At 39.1% G+C, this 18232-nt stretch overlaps 1 protein-coding gene across 1 annotated transcript in view; it reads right to left on the bottom strand.

Moving 5' to 3' along the window:
• POMP (proteasome maturation protein) overlaps positions 1-14374 on the bottom strand; it is a 28939-nt gene extending 14565 nt beyond the window's left edge. Inside the window, exons 1-2 of the mRNA XM_008971602.5 lie at positions 4765-14374; positions 1442-1539 (exon numbers count right to left, since the gene is read on the bottom strand). Of these exons, the coding sequence (XP_008969850.1) occupies positions 1442-1539; positions 4765-4767 (101 nt within the window). The 5' untranslated portion in view covers positions 4768-14374. The remainder of the gene's footprint in view (positions 1-1441; positions 1540-4764) is intronic.
• Positions 14375-18232: the final 3858 nt, after the last annotated feature.

The raw sequence follows: 18232 nt of genomic DNA, 5'->3' as shown, positions 1-18232 counted from the left end.
ATTTTAAAGCTAATAAAAACCTTAGAAACCCTGCAACAATTGTTTATTGAATATTGTCTTTTTACAAAACATTATCCAGGAAGTGGGTTTTGAAAATGGTCCTGCCCCAGTCCAATCAGGAAGAAGAAGGAACATTTCATGTGGGGGGAAAAAATCTTCAGACCTTAGTTACTGCCTAGCCAATCAACTTGATTATAAATATCAAATTATATCTCCAATTTCACAGGCTATATGCTGCATTTTTTTACTAAAAAATTGAAAGTCTGTAATGAGGGATTATATTTGTACTCAGACACCAGCATTAGAATGCCATTCTATTATAATAAGAGTAAATTACGGCCAGATGCAGTGGCTCACACCTGTAATCCCAGCACTCTGGGAGGCCGAGGTGGACGGATCACTGGAAGTCAGGAGTTCAAGGCCAGCCTGACCAACATAGAGAAACCCCGTCTCTACTAAAAATACAAAATTAGCCGGGCATGGTGGCACATGCCTGTAATCCCAGCTACTCAAGAGGCTGAGGCAGGAGAATCACTTGAACCCGGGAGGTGGAGGCTGCGATAAGGGGAGATCGCGCCATTGCACTCCAGCCTGGGCAACAAGAGGAAAATGCCATCTCAAAAAATAAATAAATAAACAAAAAATAAGAGTAAATACTTTAAAATTAGATGTAAAATTCAAAAATTCAAAACACAAAATGTTTATAGGGGGAAAGGTTGTTATCCTTATTTTATTAAGCAGAAAAGTGACCTGCAAAGAGTATGGTCTAGTACCAGAAACTGAGACCTAGACATACAGAAACAAAAAGGAAATCACAAACATGGCGTTAACTGCATGCTAAAGCTAGAAAAGAAAAAAAATGGTAGCCAATACATACTGAGTGCTTCTAATGTCAGGTACTATTTAAAATATTTTTCAGGTATTAACTCATTTGTTCCTCAAAAGAAGATACAGACTATTATTAGGCCTATTCTATCCATAAGGACACTGAGACATTAATTATGTGATTTGTCCAAAGGCACACATCTAGTAAATAGCAGAGCCACGATCCAAACCCAGGCCGACTGAATCCAGAGTTTAATCTCTCAACTGCTATGTTCTAGTGCCTCCCAAAGAAAAGCGAATTACTCTAATAGTTAAGACAAGAAGGCAAATGGCTAAGTTATCAGTAGCAAAAAAATAAATAAAAAGAATCCTACCAAATCATGCTAATGGGCACCACTGCCTAGGAGGACGCTCTAATTGGGAACCTACTACTTTGATGAGACACCTCTTCCACTACAGAAAATATCTAAGCCTCTTCCCCTCTGCACCCCATGTAAGGTATATTACTTGCCATCTGCCAACTAAATACACACGTATAGCCTATCAAAATACTTAAAGAATATTGTGAAAATTCACAGAAACATAACAAAATCAAAGTCATAACTCCCCCATATACCCTTTCCGAAGAAGATCATGACTTTCAAAAGGTCCACTTGCTGAAAGTTCAGTAACTGGAATACTGTCCTTTAGCTCAGATCCAAGTCCTCTGGCATTCTACAACACAAATAAAAAACATTATTAAATAGAAAAAAAATTTAAACACACACCCAGACAGCTGTGTCAAAAATATTGTTTAAGTAGGAGACAGAAAAATAAGAGCCCCTCAGAAAGTCCAGACTAGACAATTACAGCAAGCCTTAAACATTACGATATGATAGAGACACACATGGTACAATGAAAATACCAAATTTAAAAGTGGGAAGGATTCCTGAGGTGATCTCTGAATGCTGTCAGTTTGAAAGGCATTCCAGGGAAAAATAACATGAATAAAGGCAAGAAAATATAAATGAACAAGCTTTAGGTAGTTTGAGATAACTGGCTAAATATGTTTCCAGTGAGGCAGAAGTAAAGGCTGATGAAATACAAAAGTGAAACATTTTACGTGCAAAGAAATGTGGGTTTTATTCCAAAACTGAAAGCCTCTGAAAGGTTATGGCATGATTGAATTTGTTTCCCCTGGAAAAACCGCTCCCTTAGGTTAGAGTGTATAACACAGAATAAAAAAGTTGAAGACAGCATCCTCGGGAATACTATTCCCTGAGGACAAGGAAAAACAACACAGAAATGGGATTAACAGACAGGATGGATAAAGAAAAGTAGAGAAGCTGGGAAAAAAAGGGAATTTCAGAAAGTGTTTGGTTTCTATATGAAGATAGCACTACCTATAAAAACTATGTGTATCTAATCAGGATAGTGTAAAACAAAGTAAAAAAGACAGTGCATTTGGTATTGGTGTATGATTACCCTACGCTACTGTGAAATGCGCAATCACCAGATACTTATTAGCCATCTACTATGTGTCAGGTACTCTGCTAGATACTGAAGATACATGTCTACCTCCCGGGGCTTCAGCTTATGAAAATATATTAAACAAGCAAAGAAAACATGGTGTTACAACAGGCAAAGCATGAGATGCTAACTTTATTTATTTATTTATTTACTTTTTCAGATAGGGTCTTGCTCTGTCATCCAGGCTGGAATGCAGTCGAGCAATCACAGCTAACTGCAGCCTAGACTTCCCAGGTTCAAGCGATCCTCCTGCCTCAGCCTTTCAAGTAGCTGGGACTACACGCGTGCAACATCACGCCTGGCTAATTTTTTTATTTTTTGTGGAGATAAGGTCTCAACTATGCTGGCCAGGCTAGTCTCAAACTCCTGTGCTCAAGCGATCTTCCTGCCTCAGCACCCCTCAAAGTGCTGGAATTACAGGTGTCAGCCAGCATGCATGGCCCAAGACGCTAACTTTAAATCACTTGTTGCTCAAGTCCAATATCCCTGTGATTCTGCAGAAAAATGTAAAACAGCTACAGGTAGTTTTAGTATCAAATTTTATATTATTCTAGAAGAAAATATTCTGAGAAGTCAGCTTTTTAACTGATTTCTTAATTCGTTTGTATATTTGATTTAGTCAGGTATTTTATCCTTTCCAGGGTTTCTTCACTACACCACTCTAGCCCAGCCTATCACACATGGATAACTTCAACAGCATTCTACTGGGTCTTGCTGCCTTTAGACTCACCCATTTTCCAGTTCTGTATATCAAGGTTTTCCTCAAGCATGAAACCTCCTCCAACAAAACTGCTATAAAATCTTTGTTGGTTCATCGATGTCTGAAGCACAAAGTTCAGACTCCTTAGCCTGGACCTAAAGAACCTGCATAACAGGTTCCAACTCCCCTACATACAAGAAGTCATGGTGGACGAGGAAAAGAATCTGAACTCTAGTGTGGACTGTCACTAACCTACTTTGTGACTGCCAGCAAAGCACCAACCTCTCTGGCCTTGTTTACTCATCTGCACCAAGGAGCTGAACTCCTACCAGGACTACAAATGCTCCTTGACTTATGATGGGGTTACTTCCTAATAAATCCATCTTAAATTGAAAATGTCAAAAGTCAAAAACACATTTAACACACCTAACCTACTAAACATCAGGCCTTAGCCTAGCCTACCTTAAATGTGCTCAGAACACTTACACTAGCCTACAGTTAGCCAAAATCATCTAATACAAAGCCTACTTTATTAAAAAGTACTGGGTATCTCATGTAATTTATTGAATACTGTACTGAAAGTGAAAAACAGAATGGCTGTATTGGTACTCCAATATGGCCTCTACTGACTGTGTATGGATTTCACACCATCATAAAGTCAGAAGATTGTTGAACCACCAGAGGTTGGGGACCTTCAGCAGAGATGTGTGATTGTTACTTTCCAAATGTATCTTCTATTACTTCCCTATATGAACATTCTCCTCCTTCTGGACTGCTTTATTGTAAAGTAACAAGGTTTCAACGCACAAAGAAAAGGTGAATTCTGACTTCTGGATTCTGTTATTGTCATTTTCCCCAATTTCCTTCTGTAAAATATCAGGATTAGTACTTGCTGTTTCTAATAAAGGAAGGAGCCGAGAAAGGCAAATCTACGAAAACCTAACTACTAGTTATATTTGAGAGTGCCTAAAAAACTTTTTAACGATTAGCAGTATTTACCAATAGAAACTTTCTAGATTTGGATGGATGGCCTACCAGCAGTACCGATATCAGAGTCTGTGGCAATGGTGACTCGGTGTTCTTCTCAAATACCACAACTTCCAAGTTAAAAGAAAGAGAAAGTGGTGGGGATGAGAAGGAGGGAGGAGATGTACTAACAATACTGGCAAACAGGGAATAGCAACTGTCTGATATTTTCCCCTCTAACATCTAGCACACTACAAGCTCTCAAAAAAGTTTGTAGAGCAAAGCTGCGTTACACAAATGCGACCTATAGTTGTGGGTTGTTTACCAGGCAGTTACAAGGGCGGGGGCTGGGGAAGATGAGGAGTCTGAGAGCTCCGGGCTCCCAGAGGTTACCCCTCAAGGAAAGGGTTGCCAGCGCCACCCCACAGAACGTTGCACTTTCACGGCTGCCTTTTCCACTTCTGCGCCAAGTAAGGGGAGGAGGTCTGGGCCTGCTGGGGTCTAAGGGCTGGAAGGGCGCAAACCGAGCTAAGAGGAGCAGGATGAAGCCGAAGCGCTGCTAGTGGGACTAGTGCCGGGCCCCGGCGACAGCCACGACCCACCCAAACCCCGTGACTCGACAGATTATGGCGCCTGAGGCCGGCCTCAGCCCCACGCTGCCGCCGCCGCCGCCACCGGGGACGGGTTGGGAGGCTACTGCCTGTTTCTGCCGAGCCACGGTCCCGAGCCCGCGTGGAACTCCGGCCGCCCGGGTACCCACTCACCATCTTCCGCAGCTCTGCGAACAGCCTCTCTGCCCCGTTACCGTCAGTCGACCCCGCCGCTCACTTCCGTTTCCGAGGGCTGGCCCCCACATCCGCCGGAAGTGCGTCCGTCCTGGCGAGGAAGGAAGGAGGGCGCGGGACGCCGGAGGGAGCTGCGCGGGGCCGAGGCTCCCACGCTTGCAATCCCAAGGGACCCAGGGCCAAGGGCGCAGTAAGGGTGTGGGCTGGGAGGAGGGAGGGGTCGGGACGAGACGTGCCTGAGGGGAGGGAAGACACGGACTCCGGTTTATTAATAAACATCTATGGTTTGTACGGCATTTTAAGATGTGCAGTGTGCTTTTGTAGGTACATCGCATTATTTAACACAAAATCTCTCTGAGGTAGCTATTACATTTCACAGAAGGGTAAACGAGGCGTAGGTGATTTGAGTGATTTGCTTGAGATCGTTCGGCTAATAAAGCAAAATTGGGACACAAGGCTTTTGTCATTTTTAAAAAACATAATATCGAAGGCCTGGTATGTTCCGAACCCTGTGCCGAGGCTAGGAATACAAAAAAGGACCAGGCCGGTGCGGCCTCTGGGCTAGAGGAGCAGGGGTACTCCGGAGGCTAGAGGGGAGAGAGGGGACGATAGTGACTACAAATTAAGTAAATGTGATCATGACCGACATATGTTGGGCTCTTTGAACTGCGTTATCAACACAGTTCTAAGTGCTTACATCCTTTATCTCTTTTAATCTTTTCAGTAACCTTACGAGTACAATTTACAGGTGAAGAAACCGAGACATGAAGGGCTTAAATAAATATGCCTAAGGACATATTTATGAGTCTAGAATCCATGCTCGTTACACTATTCTGTATTGTTCAAATGTAATGTAATAAAACGGCCTTATAGTCTGCTGCCACAGGATGGAGACATCTTAGGGAATCTTTGGACTGACAGCTAAAGGATAAGAGCGAACTAGTTTGGGGTAGTAGGATATTTAAAACAACATTACGTGCAGATCTGCTTGTGCAAAAACGGAACTGGAAAGAAGGCCTAAGTCTGGCTAAAGTTCAGAAAGTAAAGTGGAGAGTACTGTGAGATGAGGTTGTAAGTAGATGGAGGCAAGTGGTTTTTGTTGTTGTTTTTGTTTGTTTGTTTTAAATAATGAGAGGGTTTAGCTATGTTGCCCAGGCCTGCGTTGAACTCCTGGGCTCAAGCGATTCTCCTGCTGCAGCCGGCTGAGTAATTGGAACTACAGGCGTGCATCATGGGACCTAGCTACAGGTTTTTTATGCAGCCTTTGTAGGCAAGATTAAGGATGAGGCTTTGTCTTTAAAAAGCCATCGAAGGATTTGAGAGAGGAAAATGATAAGGCCATATATGTTATGTATATCCACTGCCATGGTCATACAACTTTGAAGTTCCAGATGTTATGTGTTCTGCCATGCTGTCCTTTAGGTGTCTTCTGGTCCTTCACAATAGCCATGTTTAATCCTGAGATTTGAGTTGGAGTGTTTCGTTTGCATCTTTTTTTCTTTCCGTCAATTCCACCTGAGAAATTGTAAAACTGCGAATCTTTTCTTAAAAATCATTTTAACATTTGCTGATTGCTTACAGTTCAATTAATATGTATTGAACATTTGCATGGTACTAGATTCTGGAGCTATAAAGAAGAAAAGGGCAATTCCCTGTACCTGAGATGCTTATATATTTTCCTGGGGAAATAGACATGCAAACAGATATTTAAAATGCAGCATGGGCCGGGTGCAGTGGCTCACACCTGTAATCCTAGCACTTTGGGAGCCGGAGGCAGGCAGATCACTTGAGGTCAGTAGTTCGACACCAGCCTGGCCAACATGGCAAAAGCCCATCTCTACTAAAGATACAAAAAAAAAATTAGCCAGACATCATGGTGCATGCTTGTAGTCCCAGCTATTCAGGAGACTGAGGCACGAGAGTCGCTTGAACCCGAGAGGTAGAGGTTGCAGTGAACAGAGATCACGCCACTGCACTCCAGCCTAGGTGACACAGCAAGACTCCATCTCAAATAATAATAATAAAATAATAAAATGCAGTGTGATAAATGCTTGATAGAGAAAGGGGCTAAACCAGAAAGTTGTTGGGAGCAGGAGAAAACAGCATTCACGGAAGAGGAACGTGTAAAGGCAAGAGATTTGTGAAAAGTCGTGTTGTTATCTGAGTAATGGAAAACATTTCCCTGTGGCTGGAGCTCTGGGTGAGCAGGTGAAGCAAAATGAGATGAGGTTGGAGGGACAGGTTGGGGCCAAAACAAAGGGCCTTCTATGGTATGCTGAGGTTTAGGGCTTTTTCTTATAGACAACAGGAGATAATGGAGGTCTTTTCACAAACATTTGGAATTAAAAAAAAAAAATTCTGGTGGCAGCATGAAGGACAGACTAAGATTGGGAGAAAGTAGGAACCAGGATACCATTTAAGCCACTAATGGTACGCTAAGGTAGTGTCACATACTGGAAAGGCTTTGAAAGGAAGGAAAAAATAGGAGTGAACCTAAGAAATACCAGAATTCAAAAGACAGCCAGAAGAAGGGGAGCCTGCTTTAAAGGCTATGCCATCTTCGAATCAAAAGGGCAAGAAAGTATTGAGAGGTTAGAAAGTAGTTCAAAAGTAGCTAAAAAGGGATCATAAAGCCCTGAAAATAGGCTTTTGGTGACCAGTGTGAAGAGTTGTTTTAGTGGCTCAGCAAGGAGAAAATTCCCTTTATTTTGAGTCTTACACCCAAGTTTATATCCTATTTTAAATGGTTTGTTACAGTATTAACTAATACGGGGTACTTTTTAGTATGCTAAATAATTAAGTAAATTAGATTTGATGCTGGAATGATTTAATTATATTTACTTAAGCTTTATGTTAAATAGCTTAGAGGATAGAACATTAGTAATGATACCTAACATTTGTTACATGTCAAGCCAGGGTTTAGTTCTTTGCATATATTGTTTCAATTAATCCTGTGAGGTAGATACTATCATTATGCACATTTCACAGAAAATGCCGGGGCATCGTATGAGAACAAGCACCCTATTTTGTTTTACTTTTTGTAGTCGTCTTTGACTTTACTCTTAAGTCAGTCTGGTGACATAGCTAGGTAAACTGAGGACAAATTCAGCTTCATTCACATCTGGCAAGAACCCTCCTCCCTCCTCCTAGCTCTTTCCCCATTTGTTACCTCATCTGTCTCCTGTTTGGGTACTATTCTTGTACTTCAACTTGTCAGCTGAATTTGGGTCTTCTGACCTAAATTTTAGTGCTCTCTAACGATCTAAAATTACACTTACTTTGCTCTTTTCTGTTATTTGCCTAAGCTTGGCCCTGGGCACCCAAACCCTATTACCCAGCCTGCTTGGTTAGCCCCCTCTTAAAAGCTGCTTTGTCTCCACAGCATAGTGCCTTGCATACTTTAGGCAGATACTCAGCAGGATTTTGAAATCTAATATGTAGTGAGTGTCTCTTTAGAACTTAAGAAGCTAGAAGAGGCATAGAGAAGAGAGATCTGAAAATGTCTCAGAGCTAAGGAAGATAAGATGTTGAGATAAGGGAATGACCGGTGATGTCAGATAATGATTATGGGAAGATCGATGGGGTTTGGCAAATGGGATGTCATTTGCATAATCTTCTGGTGAGCAGTTTAACTATAAACCAGATTGTTAGGAATGAAGAATTTATAAGAAGAAAATGGAGGCGGCCAAATTTTATAGATCATTCTTTTCAGAAAGTTGTCCATTTCAAAAAATAGAATCAGGATTTTGGTTTGAATGAAAGTTGGGTTTTGTTTTTGTTTCATGTGCATGATTGGACAGACCAAAGTTTGTTAGGCAGATGTTAGAAAGAGTTGGTGAAGGGGCAAGAGTGAAGACAGCAGGGAAGAGAAGCAGCAAGAAGGAATGATTGAGATAATGATCTCTCAGATGCCCAGAACAGGTGTGAGAGGGAATCAAGGACAAAGATGCAGCTGTTAGAAACAGGAGGCAGGCCCAGGCGCAGAGACTCACTCCTGTAATCCTAGCACTTTGGGAGGCTGAGGCAGGTGGATCACCTGAGGTCAGGAGTTCGAGACCAGCCTGGCCAACATGGTGAAACCCTGTGTCTACTAAAAATATAAAATTAGCTGGGCATGGTAGTGCACGCCTGTAATCCCAGCTACTTGGGAGGCTGAGGCAGGAGAATCACTTGATCCCAGGAGGTGGAGGTTGCAGTGAGCCGAGATGGTGCCACTGCACTCCAGCCTGGGCGACAGAGCGAGACCGTCTCAAAAAAAAAAAAAAAAAAAAATTATGCTTCCCTACAAGGCTAGGGGTGGAGGAGTAGTTCATGTAAGGGTAGTGGTATTATACAAATCTTAATAAGAAAATTACTAGGTTTTTGAGGGCCTGAAAAGAATCTATAAGTTATAAAAAATATATCCAAATCTTCTTTAAATGATCTAAATTCTTACAGTGTTGGGAAGGGTTCAATATGCATAATTTAGGATAAGTCATATTTACAAATCTTCTCTGCAAGCCCCTTCCTATGTGTTAAGAGATGGAGAAATATCAAGTTCATTTGACCCTTTAACCCTAAGAGATGAGTGTTTCATATTCTGAAATATTTTACTGGCTATAATTTCAGATGCAGCTGCTTTTAAAAGAGTGTCTGCTGATTATGAAAAGCTAGGTTTTGAGAATAAGTACTAGAGTAGACTATTTGGAATCCAGGAGTTTTATTTTACTGCTTTACATCTGCATTGCATCAGACATGGCGCAAGTTAGCATTCCATTTTTCATGCTTTTGTAGCCCTATTTTAGGTCTGTCTGTGCTCTGAATTGGTTTATATTTTCGCCATAATCTTTATTCGTTTGCCTGCACAGCATACAGCTGATAGATTATATGCAATGAATTTTAAATTCTACACCTATTTCTTTTACTATAGCCTTCTCCCATCATTTGCCAGCCCACATGTGGGAGCATGGAGTAATTTTAATATTAGCCAAATAAAAATTTAATTCAGAAAGCATATCTGCCAAAAGTATCATGTGCAGAGCCTCACAAAGCCTAATATATACATGTATACATGATGGTTTCAATTCTGTTATATTTTTGGATAGTGTCAGTATTCCCCTCCACTGGCATGAAGAATTAGTGGGAATATCTGTATTTTGAAAATTCAAAAATTTATTCCCTGAAGATACAGACTTGAGGAAAGAAATTTAGCCTACTCAAAACACACCAGAAGGTTACCTTGAAAGCAGTTTACATTAATCTTATTCAGAATTAGAAAGTCGATGCAGAATCAGAGAGCTGAAAAAGATGGCCTACGACATTCTGATTGTATGGTTGGTATTTGACTTTTTTGTTTTTTCTTCCAGAAGCAATGCATGTTCACTATAGAAAATCAGACAATGCCAAAAGGCAACAAGAAGAAAATAGAGAACACTTAAACGCATTACCCAGAGATAACCAATGTAAATGTATTGGTGGATATCCTTAGACGTTCTTCTATGTCACAGAATATATCCATTTATCTTTAAGAAAAAAATAGATTAATTCCATTTTCTAAGTGAGCTCGGAAATTTTCTTTTGGCTTTTTTATGACCATGTTATTATTTAATAAAACCTGTCATTGTGGAGACTTAGAAAACATCCTTCCTTTACTTCTTCAGGAATGAGAAATTACACGTAGGCAATTTATTCAACATTTTTCATTATGTCAGCATGATTAGATGCCAAATGGCTGTTTGGAATTTTTGAAGGTATGTTTTTTTGACACTTTGCCAGGGAAATCATAACTCTTAAAATTCTCCAATAACCCTAACCATACAATTGGAGTTATGGATAGATATTATGTTCCATGTTTTGTTGTTTTCTCACTGTTTCAGTATCTGGGATTGATGCCAAAAACTATTCAGCCTCACCCATTTATTAAATGAGGGTGTCCAACTAAGTTTATACAATAGAGTTTAGAAAAAAAAGAAGACCTTGTTTGTTTATCATTCTAGTTAGGTGTTTTTACATGAGCAAGAAAGAAAAGTATTGTTTCTTAAATTCCTTGATGAACTTGCCTGGTTGAGAAGTAGAGTATCATGGATAACAGAATTAATTACCTGACACCCGAGCCACAAGCAGACATCCTTGCTTATTCCAAACCATCCTCCACACCGCGGCCAAAGTTGTTTGTTTTCTCAAATTCAAATTGATTACTTTCCTTCTTAAAGCCCTGAGTAGCTCCTCTTTACCCGCCCTACAGATTTAATTTATGACTCTTTAGAATGTGAAACAGGCTTTCTGTAATCTGTCAACCCCACTCTTAAATTCTTTACTCCAGTCATATTAAAGTACTTGGAATTCTCTGTTAATGTTGATTTCATACCCCTATACATTTTTTCCTGTTCTCCCCTCTTTTTGGAATGTGCTATCAAACCATGTCAGGTCAAGCATCGCTTCCTCTACAAAACCTTTCCTGACCATCTCCGCTGCCCTACTTTCCCTGCTTGGGGAAAATAGACTCTTTATGCCTCATTGTTTATGCATACATATGAGTAATTGTATCTCACCAGCAGTAACACACTGTTGTACCTCTTGTTTTCACATGTGCTTCTCCTTATTAGACTATAAACTCCATTCACCATCTTTCTGGAGCTGTCATCTTTCATTAGGAACATCGTAATAGCCTTTCAGCTAGTAGCCCGCCCCCCTCCACTCTTACCTGCTTTTGAAGTGATTCTCCCCATCTCCAGAGTAAGTGGGCTCATCAAACTATGCTTCTCTGTGTGAAAGGTGTGGTGGTGGGAACTGGGTGAAATTAGCTCCAGGACACCATTAGCACTTGGTCTAATTTATTTACTACAGTAGGTATCCATGTGCTGAGAGGTTCTCAAGAAGGATGGGGAGTGGGGAAGGAGTAGGAGTAAGTGGAGAAAGTAGGGGCTGAGAAACTAGGTGAAGAATCAGAATCAGATGTAGACAGCCATACGAGTCACAGATCTGAAAAGGTCGAGTTAGCCAGAGTTCAACCAGGGCTGCCAGAACTTGTGTGGTTAGGGTGTGCCAGGCAGTGCCATTAGGAGCCTCCATGTATTCAAGGGTTGGAGTGGTCATGAAATAAAAAAACGCTGTCCAGTGACCAAAAGTAGTTGCAAAATTCTGAGTTTGGAGCCGAGAGGAACATACACTGTGGGATATACAACGAGCAGCCTAAGTCAGAGTCTTGTCAAAATCCATTTCATGAAAAGCTGAACTTTCAAAATAGTGTAGTTATATTTGGTGCATTGCAATGCCAAATAATTTCCTCCTTGACCACTATATTAAAGGGTTGCTTTCAAACGTCTTCCCCAAATGGTAAACATGATTCCAAGTGGTTTAAGTTCACATTTCTGTCAACAGAAATTTAACTTTTGTGGTTCTGATGGGTGAGAAGTGATAACTCAGGATTACTTTAGTTTGGATCTTTCTGATTACTATTCAGATCATGCATTTTTTTCATGTTTACTGTTTAGATTTGCTTTTCTGAAAATGCCTATTCACACATTCTTTACTCATTTTTCTGTGGAGTTTTTTTTTTCTTTTTCCTGTAAATTTTTGGTCACTCATTTCATACTATAGGTATTAACCTTTTTCTGATACATCCCAGATATTTCTTGAAGTCTACTATATAATAAGATTATTCTTTTCTTTATGGTATCTTTGACAATACACATGTTTAAAAAATTATCTTTTCCTTTGCAACTCCCTGGTTTGCTATTTCAGTTGAGAATGTTTTCCTAACCTGTAGTGTATAAATTCATTCTCTTAAATTTTATTCTAACATATTAATTTTTTTACATTTTTGTTTTTAATCCATATGGGATTTAACTTTGGATATGGATTAAATAGGGGTCTAGTTTTTTTTCCTCTAGATGGCTATATTAAAATCCCATGTGTACTAAGATACATTTTGGCACTCCCCATTTTAAAGATCTATTTATTTTTCTGAGTAATACTAGCCAACACATATCAGTACATGTACTATAGATGTCAAATCCTGTCCTAGGTGCTTTACATACTTTACTTCATTTAATCCTGGCAGCATCATTGTGGGTAAATTCTGTTCCACATGAACTTTAAAATGCCTTTATCAAATTAAAAAGAAACCATTGGAATTATGATTAGAATTACATGAAATTTATATATGGATTTTTTGGAGAATTGACATGCTTTATGTCTTTCAATAATATTTTATTTTCTTCATATGTCTTAAACCTGTCTTGTCAAATTTAGCCTTAAGCATTCTGTACTTTTATCACTATTACAGAAAGAATATAGTCATACGTCTCTTAACAATAGGGATGCGTTCCGAGAAATGCAGCATTAGGCGATTTTGTCGTTGTGAAAAATGTCATCGCGTCGTTACACAAACCTAGGTGGGATAGCCTACTAACACCTAGGCTGTATGGTCTAGCCTATTGCTTCTAGGTTACAAACCTGCATGCTATGTTACTGTATGGAATCCTTTAGGCCACTGTAATACAGTGGTGTTTGCTTATTTAAATATATCTAAACATGGAGAAGGAACAGTAAAAATAAAGTGTTTCATTATAATCTTAAGGGACCACCATCATATGTGCAGTCCGTTGTTGACTGAAACATCATCATGTGGCATATGACTGTGTTTTTCCATTCTCACTTCTTTTTGGTTACTGCTGTAACCATTCCTACAGATGCAGTAAGGATGGTATGTGTCTTAGTCAGCTTTGTCTAAATTACACTGCAATAACAAGCAACCTGAAAATCTCAGTGGCTTATAACAACAAAAAATTTCCTGCTCATACTGCATGCCCATCCCAAGCTGGCTGCAGCTCTGCTTCACATCACCCTTACTCTGGGGCCCAGGCTAATGAAGCCATTGCTGTCGGGCACATTGCAGTCTTGTAGTAGAGAGGAGTCAAAGTATAGCATCTGCTGGTTCTGAAAGCTCCTGCCAGGAAGTGTCACACATCACTTCCCCCACACTTTATAAGCCAAAGCAAGAAGTGCCCATATCCGACATTGAAGCATCCGGGATGCATATGTTCTCCGCAAGGAAGGGCCCTTCAAGTCACAATGCCAAGCCTGACACCTAAGAAATAACCAGTGAGATAGGATCAGTACTCTTTCAACTTGAAGGGCAGCAACTATTTTGATCACTAATACCATGTATCACAATATTTTATTGTTAAGTTGGCGAGATTGAGAAATCCTAGAAAATGACACCTATGCAATAGATGTTTATCTCCATTCAACCATAATTGGTTTTTCTCTTACTTTCAAGTATGCAAGAAGGTGACGCTTTTTCTTGTCTCTTAAATATAGCCAGCCAGGTGCAGTGGGTCATGCCTGTAATCCCAGTACTTTGAGAGGCCAAGGCAGGTGGATCACCTGAAGTCAGGAGTTTGAGACCAGCCTGGCCAACATGGCAAAACCCTGTCTCTACTAAAAAATACAAAACAAAATTAGCCTGGCATGGTGGCAGATGCCTGTAATCCCAGCTACTAGGGAGGTTGAGGCATGAGAATCGCTTGAACCCGGGAGGCGGAAGTTGCAGTGAACCGAGATCTCACCACTGCACTCCAGCCTAGAGGATATAGCAAGACTCTTATCTCCAAAAAAAAAAAAAAAAAAAAAAAAAAAAATTAGATATAGCCATGTGACTAATCCTGGCCAATGAAAATGTGAGTAGAAGTGATGTGTGTGTTTCATTCCTGCACAGAAGCATTGAGAAGTTGAAGCATGATTCTCCATATCTTCCCTGCCACAGTGATAATAGAAGTATATGCTGATGTAGAAGTACCGAAAGGGTAAAGTAGCTAGAATGTCATCATATAGAAGACAGTGGCTCTGGATGTCATCCAGATAAAGAGTCTGTGGTTTTAAGTCACTGAGACTTAAGGGTTTTTTTGGTTTTACTTTTTTATTACTGTAATATAACCTAGCCTAGCTTTAATCAGGATAGGCTAGGTTATGCTGTAGTAATAATACATATTTAAAATATTTTAACATGAAACATATGTGTGTGTATATATATATATATTCATTTATCCATAATGTGATGTAGGATAAGGTCCTTCTCTTAAGTATGGGTCTACTGATTTGGAGTACCATAATATCTTTCTTGCATAAACTACATCAATAATGCATCATATACAGTTTTCAGTTTGGATTTCTCTAATTTGGTTCAGTAACTTAATAAGACTTGTAGAAAAATGCAAATACAAAATCTTAAAATTTTCTCCTCATGCTTTACAATTGTTATGCCCAAACCAACAGCATTTTTTTGCAACCTGTCTTTATTGAACCTTTCTAAAGCAGACAACTTAGCTTCCATGAAAACAAAAATTCATTCTTATCACATTATTATGTGTTGGCTTCAGTAGTATTTGTTCAAGTTACTTGGTTTATAATAACAGTACAACTGTCATAAAAATGTTTAGGAGCAAGCACAACTAGAAATTGGTAAACAAACAACTCATCTGGTAAAAGTGGAGTACATGGTTATGTAAGCGAGTAGCTCACAAGTTGAGTGCATTTTTTCTGCCATAAGCAATAGTCTGTAGGTTTCACAGATGACATTGAGAGCTTGTGTAAACCCCAAGAGTTATTTAGATAGAAGCAAACGAAGAGAACATATGGAGAACAATGTACACACGTATGTATATTCACATATTTATGTATCTTTGTGTATTTATCTTGTGTCCAGCCATGTTAATTAAACAGATATGTTCTTTTTAAAAGCATATCTTAGAGCTTCTAAATATGTTGGCATATTATCAGCAAAAAGATAATTTAATCTCTTCTTTCCCAAATTTATATTATTTTCTTTCGTTATCTTACTGTACCTGCTAAAACCTCCAAAATAATGTTGAATAAATAATGGTGATAGTGAATGTCCCAGTTTTTTTCCTGATTTCAGTGTAAGTATATTTAGTGTTTCACTCTTTGGGATGATATATGTTATTAGTTTTTTGGTAAGGTCTTTAATATTTTAGGTGGTAACTTTCTGTGGCAGAGACTGGCTAGATGCTCACCCATACATTTCCCTTTTCTCCTGAGAACAGAGATCAACTATATTTTCCAGTCTTGCTTATGGTTATGTAGACCCAACCTAACTGAATTTTCATCAGAAGAATGTGGGTGGAAAAAAGAGATTATGTTTCCAGTACTAACCCTGAGCCTCCCACACTCTCCACACTGCCTTCCTTTCTCTACCAGTCAGATGCAGAGGACTTGGGACATCTTTCTAGAAGATGGAAGAACTACTGATGGAAAGAGCCCAGGTCTTTGAATGACTGTGGGTAGGAGAGCTCCATTGTTGTCCCACACTGGACTATGACACGAGGAAAAATAACTTACTGTGTCAAGCCAATAAAGTTTGGGGCTCTTTGTAGGACGAGTTAGCTTCTGCTGACTAAAACATCTAGTCAGATGTTATAGAGAGTTTTTAATTGGGATGACTGCTCAACTTTTTCAAATGCCTTTTAATCATCTATTTACATAATCACTATTTTTCCCCCGCTAATTTGCTGGCATGATGAATTACGTTGACAGGTTTCTTAATATTGAAACCATACCTGTATTCCTAGACTAACCCCACTTGTTTATATTTTTTTATTTTGAAATATTGTTTCTTAAAATTGTATCCAGAATTTTTGCAGTTATAGTCTTAAGTGAGGTCATTCTGTATTTTCCTTTGTTATACTATTTTTAAATCAGATATTCAGATTAATATTTTGCTGCCTTTATACAATTAAATGTGGAGCTTTCTGTCTTTTTCTGTGGTCTAGAATGATTTGATTTTAAAAACATTGAACCAGGTGTAGTGGCTTAGTCTGTAATCCCAGCTATTTGGGAAGCTGAGGCAGAAGGATCACTTGAGTCCAAAAGTTAAAGACCAGACTGGGCAACACAGCACAACCCCATCTCTAAAAAATATTTTTGTTGGATTTATTTCTAGATATTTTACATTTTGTGTTATTGTATCCCCTTAAAATTAGGTTTTGTATCTGTCTTGTGTTAACAGAAATGCAGTCGACTTTTGCCTGTTGATTTTATGTCTAGCAATCCTGCAAAATTTTTAATTTTCTTATAATTTGTAGCAGACTCTTTGAGTTACCCATGTAGAGAATTATTGAATTTATAAAGTATGACAATTTTATTTTTTCCTGAGTCTTCTTTGTGTTTTGTTGTTATTGTTGTCATTGTTTTTGATATTGTGCAATGGCTAGAACTCCAACACAAAGTTATTAGGAGTGATGCTAATTTATCTCATTGTCTTATATCCTTTTAAAGGGAATGCTTTTAACTTTTTTTTTTTTTTTTTTTACTGTGGAGAATTACATTTGCCAGAGATTTATTTTTGCAGATACCGTTTATTAGGTAGGCTAAGGACGTTCTTTTCTACCCTTTTTGGATGAGAGTTGTTTGTTTGTTTTCATTATAAGTGGCTTGTTAAAATTTATTGAATGTTTTTTCTGCCTCTTTTGAAATGACTATATGATTTTTCTATTTTAATCTGTTGATGTGGTCAATTACATTAATAAATTGTCTAATGGTGCAGTAACCTTACATTCCGGGAATAAACCCTATTGATCATTGTCTGGATATGGTTGCTAATATTTTGTTTAAGATTTTTATCCATAATCAAGAGTGGAGTTAGACTGTAATTTTTTTCTTCTGTGGTTTTTGTATGAAGTTATATTAGTCTCATAAAATGAGTTAGGAGATGTTCCTTATTTTATACTCTCTGAAAGAGTTTAGGATTGGAATTATCTGCCTTTGGATCCCGGTAAACTTGCCTATAAAACTACTTGGACCTGGACCTGGTGTTTGTTTTTTTTTTTTTTTTTGTTGTTGTTGTTGTTGTTGGTTTGTTTCTGAGTCTCGCTCTTTTCGCCTGTGCTGGAGTGCAGTGGTGTGATCTCAGCTCACTGCAACCTCCGCCTCCCAGGTTCAAGGGATTCTCCTGCCTCAGCCTCTTGAGTAACTGGGATTACAGGCGCCTGCCACCATGCCTGACTAATTTTTCTATTTTTAGTAAAGATGGGTTTCACCATGTTGGCCAGGCTTGTCTCCAACTCCTGACTGCAGGTGAGCTGCCTGCCTCGGCCTCCCAAAGTGTTGGGATTACAGGCGTGAGCCACCTCGCCTGGCTCGTTTTCTTTGTGGGAATCAACTACTGACCGTATTTCATTAATGATTATAGGCTTGGTGATAAACTATTTAACAACCGATTCGAATGGTTACACCAGTTAATCAGAACAGACCCTGGTCCTAAGCAAACAGTATGACTGTATAGTTGCATACAGGCTAAATATCAACCCTCGTATTTTCAATTTCAGATTTTAATTTTCTTCTTAAGTTAGTTTTGTAAATTATATGTTTCCAGGAATTTGTCCGTTTTCCTTAAATTTTAAAATGTATTTACTGTTCATGTTATTTGTATCTGTGTAATTGCTGTTGT

The sequence above is a fragment of the Pan paniscus genome, chromosome 14 (assembly GCF_029289425.2).
Source record: "Pan paniscus chromosome 14, NHGRI_mPanPan1-v2.0_pri, whole genome shotgun sequence".
Taxonomy (NCBI): domain Eukaryota; kingdom Metazoa; phylum Chordata; class Mammalia; order Primates; family Hominidae; genus Pan; species Pan paniscus.
Note: the sequence above shows the minus strand (reverse complement) of the source record. Positions and strands in the feature narration are given on the sequence as shown.